Raw genomic sequence first — 9,131 nt, forward strand, 5'->3', positions numbered from 1 at the left:
TGATTAGTGATATTGAACATATTTTCATGTGTCTGTGGGCCATCTGCATGTCTTCTCTGGAAAAATGTCTATTCAGGTCCTCTGACAATTTTTAAATCAGGTTGCTTGTTTGTTTGTTTATGTTGAGTTGTATGACTTCTTTTTAGTTTTTGGATATTAATTCTTTATCATATATATCATTTGCAAATATATTCTCCCATTCAGTAGGCTGTCTTTTCATTTTGTTAATAGTTTCTTCCTTGTGCAAAAGCTTTTTATTTTGCTGTAGTCCTATTTGTTTATTTTTGTTATTATTTTCCTTGCTGAGAAGACAGAGTCAAAAGAGTATTGCTAAGATCACTGTCAAAGAGCATACTATGTTTTCTTCTATAAGTTTTATGGTTTCAGGTTTTACATTAAAGAGTTTAATCCATTTTGTGTTTATTTTTGTATATGGTGTGAGAAAGTAGTCTAATTTGATTCTTTTGCATTTAGCTGTCCAGTTTTCCCAATACCATTTTTTGAAAAGACTCTGTTTTCTTCATTGTATATTCTTGCCTCCTTTGTTGTAGATTAATTGATTGAAATTAAAACCAAGACTTCCTGTTTTCCACAACAGTGTCCTAAATGCATTTCTAAAACCAAAAGACTTCACTGAAACTTTCTTGGGCTTCTTTTTTTGATAGGCAATAAGTTCTGGGCTGTCAGAGGAATTGAGGGGCAAGCAGGTTATTTAAGAGTCATCCACACCTTGGGTTTTCCTCCAACCATGAGGAAAATTAAAGCTGTTTCTGGTAAGGAAAAGAAGAAAACATACTTCTTTGTAGAGGACGAATACTGGAGGTAAGAAACAATAGGAATTACTTTGTATAGAGCCTAAATAGGAAAATTATTTTCTTTCCTTAATGATATCCCCCACTCCCACAATCAAACTTCCTCTAATTTCAAACTTTCTGATTTTGAGGAAAACAACTTGTAATTATTCGACTTCCCAGATATAACAAAGGACTCTCAGAGCGGCTGATCCCTGGGTCATATATCCAGACACCAAAAGACATCAGGAGAGACCAACTGAGGTCCAGACAATGAGCCACCATAGGAAACCCAGGTGTATCAGGCTATAGAGACAAGGTCTACAGGGCAAGTGTGATAAAGAACCAAAAGTTTATTTTAGCCAAATGATTTAATTCACTTTGCATCTTATTTGTATATAGTTCTCATACATTCAAGGCAGAAAGGTACTTCGGCTCTGTGTGTCTAGGCTTAGAAGATTGACCTCAGACATATGTATGGAACCTCTGTAGAAGATCATGATGTCCTTGTATCTGGAGAAAATATTGTTTTATGTGCTAAACATTTAAGTCCAAGAAAGTCACATATTTTTATAGTTATAAAAATATTTAACACTTCCTTATACCACTTGAGAATTTTATCCAGGATTTCACACTGAAACATTAACATGATATCATACTGTTGCATGTAATGGGGACTCTACATAATGCTGAATTGTATTTTTTTCACTTGGTACAGATTTGATGAAAATAGCCAGTCCATGGAGCAAGGTTTTCCCAGAATAATAGCTGATGACTTTTCAGGAGTTGAGCTGAAGATTGATGCTGTGTACAGGCATTTGGTAAGAGGACACTCATTGCATTGCCAGTGGGGACCCTTTGGGGCATTTTATGGTATCAAAATGAAGAGGAGACACAAACCAATTTTTAAATAGTTCAAGCTTATAACCTTTTTACTCTAAACTCTAGAAAATTTTCATTTTCCAATTTATGCTAATTGGGCTTAAATTTTTTTCTTGAATAATTTCCAAGTCTGTTTCATACTTGCACATAAAATCAAAGGATGCTTCTTCACATCATAGCCATTTCAGGGCACTATTTTGGTATAAAAATACAACCAAGTGAGAGCCATGTTTACTAATGGCTGGTTGTCTTTCTCCTCTGTCCCCTCTTTGTTGTCCATTCTCTCCTATCCTAAGGAGAGATTAAAAGAGCCTTGTCTGGCTTTCTGTTGCAAGCTGCAATTGTCTACATTAAATAATTCATTTGTAAATAAATGGTAGTCCTGTCATATGCTCAAAAGAGACAAAATTTGATTCCTGGTAATGAGTGGATGGGAAAGCAAAACGTGTACCTGCTTTTAAGGAATTTTGGAGGGAGCTGCCAGGGCTTGACATCATAATGCTCATAAGATTGTTGATCTTGTTACTAAGATAACTTGGCCTTAGAGTATGCAAAGCAGGTAATGGACGTCCAGTGCATTTTATTGTTGGCCTGATTCTCTTGGGTCCAATTGCATCTCAAGTTGTGATTAAGTACCTCGTGGGGGGAAAGGGAATTGGGAAGAAAGAGGGAAATAAATGAAGGTTTTAAAATAATCCTGGAATTTTATCTATTTGAAGGTAGTATAATCTAATGTTTTTAGATCACTGGCTTTGGAGTCAAAAGAGTTGGAGTTCTCCCTCCATCTTTTATTAGAGATGTTACTTTTGGAACATTGCAAAATATCTTTTATTTTTAGTTGTGTCTTCATTCATAATACTTCATACTTTTTTTGTAAGGATAGATGAATAAAATATGTAAAGCACTTAGCACAGTGCCTGGCACAGTACCACTTAATATATATCACTCACTATTAGCTCATTCTTATTTTGAGTTATGCATGTTGGAAAATTAATTTAGCTGAAGAATGCCCCATTATTTTCCTCTTTTAAATTCATAGGACTTTGCTATTTGTTCAGTGGGTCGTCACAGTTTGAGTTTGACCCTAATGCCAGGATGGTGACACGTGTATTGGAGAGTAACAGCTGGTTATATTGTTAAGTGAGATATGGGAAAGACAGATTCATTTTAAGTGAATCTAATAATTATACACATAATTTATTATGACTCAAAATGTTTAATTCTTCCTGTATGTGCCATTGCCAAAGAAGATGAGCCTTGCAGACATCTTCATGGTCATACAGCACTTACCTGGACCTCTCCACTTGCTGTCGGATTACGTTGAATAGAAGTGAAAAATACTCAGGTGCAATAAGCAAGAAAATCTACATCCATGAGTGCTTTATTTACTGTTTAATAAAAATTTTGATTTTGGACCTGTTCTTTACTTTCTAGAATAACTCATATTCAATACAATGACCACACTGTGGACTGAGCATTTAACAGATGTTCTGCTGGTAAGTGTAGTAGGAACACATATTCCCTGGATGGGGCATATACTGTCATGTAGTTTCTCCCATCCTCTCCTCCAAGACGACCTTTATTTTCACCTCCCAGATAGTGTAAGTGTTCCTTACACACCTAAGGAAGAAAGAGCTTAATCAGTAGTTGTCCTGTAGGACTGGTTCTGGACAAAACTGGGAAATAGAATTCTAGAATGTTGGCGCTTAGGAACCTAGAAAATCATCTAGTCTGTGTCATCATTTACAGGTGGGGAAAAAAAACTTGTTTGGAATCCAGCCCCCTCTTTTTTTTTCATATTTATTACTATTTGCAGTTTTATTCCCAGATGGAGAGTCTTCATAGTTTTCTAGTACTTTAATTTTTTAAATTAATTTTTATTAGAGTAGAGTTGCTTTACAATGTTGTGTTAGTTTCTACTGTACAGCAAAGTGAATCAGCTATACATATACATATAGCCCCTCTTTTTTTGGATTTCCTTCCCATTTAGGTTACCACAGAGCATTGAGTAGAGTTCCCTGAGCTATACAATAAGTTCTCATTAGTTATCTATTTTATACATAGTATCAATAGTGTATGTCAAACCCAATCTCCCAATTCATCCCAACCTCGCTTTCGTGTTCACACATTTATTCTCTACATCTATGTCTCTATTTCTGCTTTGCAAATAAGATCATCTACACCATTTTTCTAGATTCCACATATATGCATTAATATACGATATTTGTTTTTCTCTTTCTGACTTATTTCACTCTGTATGACACTCTCTAGGTCCATCCACGTCTCTACAAATGACCCAATTTCATTCCTTTTTATGGCTGACTGATATTCCATTGTATATATGTACCACATCTTCTTTATCTATTCCTCTGTTGATGGACATTAAGGTTGCTTCCATGCCCTGGCTATTGTAAATAGTGTTGCAATGAACACTGGGGTGCATGTGTCTTTTTGAATTACGGTTTTCTCAGGGTATGTGCCCAGTAGTGGGATTGCTGGGTGCTATGGTAGTTCCTATTTTTACTTTTTTAAGGAAACTCCATACTGTTCTCCATAGTGGCTGTATCAACTTACATTCCCACCAACAATGCAAGAGGGTTCCCTTTTCTCCACACCCTCTCCAGCATTTATTGTTTGTAGATATTTTGATGATGGCCATTCTGACCAGTGTGAGGTGATACCTCATTGTAGTTTTGATTTGCATTTCTCTAATAATTAATAACGTTGAGCATCTTTTCATGTGTTTGCTGGTCATCTGTATGTCTTCTTTGCAGAAATGTCTATTTAGGTTTTCTGCCCATTTTTTAATTGGGTTGCTGTTTTTTTGATATTGAACTGCATGAGCTGTTTGTATATTTTGGAGATTAATCCTTTGTCAGTTGCTTCTTTTGCAAATATTTTCTCCCATTCTGAGAGTTGTCTTCTCATCTTGTTTATGGTTTTCTTTGCTGTGCAAAAGTTTTTAGTTTTATTAGGTCCCTTTTGTTTATTTTTGTTTTTATTTTCATTACTCTAGGAGGTGGGTCAAAAAAGATCTTGCTGTGATTTATGTCAAAGAGTGTTCTGCTTATGTTTTCATCTAAAAGTTTTATAGTGTCCGGCCTTACATTCAGGTCTTTAATCCATTTTGAGTTCATTATTGTGTATGATGTTAGGAAGTGTTCTAATTTCATTCCTTTACATGTAACTGTCCAGTTTTCCCAGCACCACTTATTGAAGAGTCTTTACTCCATTGTATATTCTTGCCTACTTTGTCATACATAGGTGACCATAGTTGTGTGGGTTTATCTCTGGGTTGTCTATCCTGTTCCATTGGTCTATATTTCTGTTTTTGTGCCCGTACCATACTGTCTTGATTACTGTAGCTTTATAGTATAGTCTGAAATCAGGGAGCTTGATTCATCCAGCTCTGTTTTTCTTTCTCAAAGATTGCTTTGGCTATTTGGGAACTTTTGTGTTTCCATACACATTGTAAAATTTTCTGCTCTAGTTCTGTGAAAAATGCCATTGGTAATTTGTTGGGGATTGCACTGAATCTGTAGATTATTTTGGGTAGTATAGTCATTTTCACAATATTGATTCTTCCAATCCAAGAACATGGTATATCCATCTATTTGGGTCATCTTTGATTTCTTTTATCAGTGTCTTATATTTCTCTGTACAGGTCTTTTGTCTCCTTAGGTAGGTTTATTCCTAGGTATTTTATTCTTTTTTAGCAATGGTAAATGTGAGTGTTTCCTTCATTTCTATTTCTGATCTTTCTAGTCTCATAGCATTGTGTTCAGAAAAGATGCTTGTTATGATTTCAATTTTCTTAAATTTACCAAGGCTTGATTTGTGACCCAAGATGTAATCTATCCTGGAGAATGTTCAATGTGCACTTGAGAAAAAAGTGTTTTCTGTTGTTTTTGGATGGAATGTCCTATAGATATCAATTAAGTCTATCTGGTCTAATCTGTCATTTAAGGCTTGTGTTTCCTTATTTATTTTCTGTCTGGATGATCTGTCCATTGGTGCAAGTGGAGACTTAAAGTCCCCAACTATTATTGTGTTACTGTTGATTTCCCATTTTATGGTTTTTAGCATTTGTCTTATGTATTGAGGTGTTCTTTTATTGGGTGCGTAAATATTTACAGTTGTTATAACTTCTTCTTGGATTGACCCCTTGATCATTCTGTAGTGTCCTTCCTTATCTCTTGTAACATTCTTTATTTTAAAATCTACCTTGTCTGATATGAGTATTGCTACTCCAGCTTTCTTTTGATTTCCATTTGCATGGAATAACTTTTTCCATCCCCTCACTTTCAATCTGTATGTGTCCCTAAGTCTGAAGTGGGTCTCTTTTAGACAGCCTACATACAGGTCTTGTTTTTGTATCCATTCAGCCAGTCTGTGTCTTTTGGTTGGAGCATTTAATCCATTTACATTTAAGGTAAATATCAATATGTATGTTTCTATTACCATTTTCTTAATTGTTTTGGGTTTGTTTTTGTAGATTTTTTTTCTTCTCCTGTGTTTCCCGCCTAGGGAAGTTCCTTTAGCATTTGTTGTAAAGCTGGCTTGCTGCTAGCTTTTGCTTGTCTGTGAAGCTTCTGATTTTTCTGTTGAATCTGAATGAAATCCTTGCTGGATAGAGTAATCTTGGTTGTAGGTTTTTCTCTTTCATTACTTTAAATATATCCTGCCACTCCCTTCTGGCCTGCAGAGTTTCTGCTGAAAAATCAGCTAATAACTTTATGGGGATTCCCTTGTATGCTATTTGTTGCTTTTCCCATGCTGCTTTTAATATTTTTCCTTTGTATTTAAGTTTTGTTAGTTTGATTAATATGTGTCTTGGCGTGTTTCTCCTTGAGTTTATCCTGTATGGGACTCTCTGCACTTCCTGGACTTGGGTGGCTATTTCCTTTTCCATGTTAGGGAAATTTTCAACTATAATCTCTTCAAATATTTTCTCAGACCCTTTCTCTTTCTCTTCTTCTTCTGGGACCCTTACAATTCAAATGTTGGTGCATTTAATGTTGTCACAGAGGTCTTTGAAATGGTCCTCATTTATTTTCATTCTTTTTTCTTTATTCTGCTCCTTGGCAGTTATTTCCAGCATTTTATTTTCCAGCTCACTTATCTGTTCTTCTGCTTTGGTTATTCTGCTATTTTTTCCTTATACTGTATTTTTTATTTCAGTTATTGTGTTGTTTATCTCTGTTTATTTGTTCTGTAGTTCTTCTAGGTACTTCTTTAAAATTTCTTGTATTTTCTCGATCTGTGCTTCCATTCTATTTCCGAGATTTTGGATCATCTTTACTGTCATTACATTGAATTCTTTTTCAGGTAGATTGCCTATTTCCTCTTCATTTATTTGGTCCTGTGGGTTTTTACCTTGCTCCTTTGTCTGTAACCTATTTCTCTGTCTTTTTATTTTATCTAACTTACTATGTTTGTGGTCTCCTTTCTGCAGGCTTTGGAGTTGTTTTCCCTCTTGCTTCTGGTGTCTGCCACCAGTGGGTGAGGTTAGTCCAGTGGCTTGGGTAGGTTTCCTGATGGGAGGGACTGGTACCTGCACTCTGGTGGGTGGAGCTCTATCTTGTCCCTCTGATGGGCAGGGCTGCATCAGGTGGTGTGTTCTGGGGTGTCTGTGAGCTTAGTATGACTTTAGGCAGCCTGTCTACTAATGAGTGGGTTTGTGTTCCTGTCTTGCTTGTTGTTTGGCATGGGGCGTTCAGCACTGGAGCCTGCAGGCAGTTGGGTGGACGCAGGTCTTGGAGTTTAGATGGAGACTTCCGGGAGAGCTCTCACCAGTTAATATTCCCTGGGGTCAGGAATTTTCTGGCAGTCCAGCATCCTGGACTCAGCACTCCCACCCCAGAGGTTCAGGACTGACCCCAGCTGGTGAACCAAGACCCTGCAAGTCACATGGTGCAGAAAAAAAAGGGGGGGGGGACAGACAAACAAAACCCAAGGCAGATAGCAAAGACAAAAAGAAACAAGCAGCAACAACAACAATTAAAAAAAAGAAAAAAGAAAACAAATGAACAGACAGATAAAACCCAAGACAAATCGTAAAAGCAAAACCAAAGAAACAAAAACTAAAAGTAACAAAGAAGCACACATACAAAAAAAGAAACAAAAACAAAGAAAACAGAAAAAAGGAAAATCAGGAAAAAAACCCCAAGACATAATCAATTAAAAACCAAACTAACAAAAACAGAAAACAAAACACAAAAGTAGAATGCAAACTAAAAAGAAAAGAAAAGAAAACATAAAACAAACAAAAATGATTTTAAAAAAGATTTAAAACAAAACAAAGGGAAAAAAACAAAAACAAGGAAAAAATATGAAAAAATGAAAAAGTAAGTAAAAATTTAAAAATTAAAAATATATAAAAATTTAAAAAAATTTAATTAATAATAAAAAATTTTAAATAATATTAATTTTAAAAACAACAGAAGAAAACAAAACATAAAAAATAATAGTAATAATATTTTCCTGGGGTCTCAGCTGTCAGTGTCCTTGCCCCTACTGTGAGCCACAGTCAACCTCTTCTTCCCCAGAGGCCCTCCAATACCTCTAGGTAGGTCTCTGGACCCGCTGTGGGCACTGTGGGGCAGCTCAGACTCTGACCTGGCCCAACTCCCACGTGTACTTCTCCCCAAAGGCCAAGGCTGCTAAAGCTAGACCAGTCTTTGTTGTGGGAACACTCATTGTCCATTCAGATATTCCATAGACACAGGGTTTATCAAGTCAATTGTGTGATTTAATCTGTGTCTTTTGCAGCTGTACAGAAAGATGTTCATTCCTCTTCCTTAGTCGCCCTTCCCCTGGGACTCAGCTATGGTTTTAGCCCTACCTCTGCATGTGGGCCAGACACAGGGGTCTGCTCCCCAGGCTGCCCTGCAGCACTCAGGTCTGCCTCGGTGAGGACAGGGTACAGAGGTGGCACAGCTTCCGGGGTTGTGGGAACCCCATGGGCAACAGGTGTGCAGGGGGTATCAGTGGCCACAGGCATGAGAGATCTGGCCCTAGAGGGAGATTTTCCTAGTGCCTGCCAGCCATCATGAGAGGATCAGCCCTGGCAGTGGCCTTTCTTAGTACCAGGTGGCAGGCATGCAAGGGCCAGACCTGGTCGGGTACTTTCCTAGTGCCCGGCAGCAGGCACAGGAAGGCCAGCCTCGGTAGGGGCTTTTCCTAGCACCTGGCAGCAGGAACATGTGTTCCAGCCTCAGCGGGGACCATTCCTAGTGCCTGGGGAGGCAGGGGCCGGCATGTGGGGAGAGGCTGCAATGGCAGCTACACCCCTTGTGCATCACTCAACAGTGACACTTTGCTTCTATGGCAAGGGGTTTCCTCCATAAGCATTCCTGGTTGTGGATTTCCTTCCTCCTGTCCCCGCAGGCTGTCTCCTCACAGCCAATAGCAGTCATCTCCGTGGATTTGCTCTCCAATCCCCATGTTCCAGCTCCC

General features: G+C 37.7%; 1 protein-coding gene across 1 annotated transcript; it reads left to right on the forward strand.

The window, feature by feature from the left end:
• The first annotated feature begins 2 nt into the window (after nucleotides 1-2).
• Nucleotides 3-8,872, forward strand: LOC309636687 (stromelysin-2-like). The gene is made up of 3 exons (XM_082410093.1): nucleotides 3-822; nucleotides 1,510-1,612; nucleotides 2,924-8,872. The coding sequence occupies exons 1-3, from the start codon at nucleotides 749-751 to the stop codon at nucleotides 2,999-3,001; spliced, it is 255 nt and encodes an 84-aa protein (XP_082266219.1). The 5' UTR covers nucleotides 3-748; the 3' UTR covers nucleotides 3,002-8,872.
• The last annotated feature ends 259 nt before the right edge of the window (nucleotides 8,873-9,131 follow it).

The sequence above is a fragment of the Balaenoptera physalus genome (assembly GCF_965194825.1).
Source record: "Balaenoptera physalus genome assembly, chromosome: 10".
NCBI classification, from domain to species: domain Eukaryota; kingdom Metazoa; phylum Chordata; class Mammalia; order Artiodactyla; family Balaenopteridae; genus Balaenoptera; species Balaenoptera physalus.

Bases quoted from the DNA above. Each gene is read 5' to 3' on its own strand.
- LOC309636687 (XM_082410093.1), top strand. From the start codon at position 749: ATGAGGAAAATTAAAGCTGTTTCTGGTAAGGAAAAGAAGAAAACATAC. The intron at 823-1,509 runs GTAAGAAACAAT...CACTTGGTACAG, and splicing joins GTAGAGGACGAATACTGGAG to ATTTGATGAAAATAGCCAGT. The intron at 1,613-2,923 runs GTAAGAGGACAC...TTGCCAAAGAAG, and splicing joins ATGCTGTGTACAGGCATTTG to ATGAGCCTTGCAGACATCTT.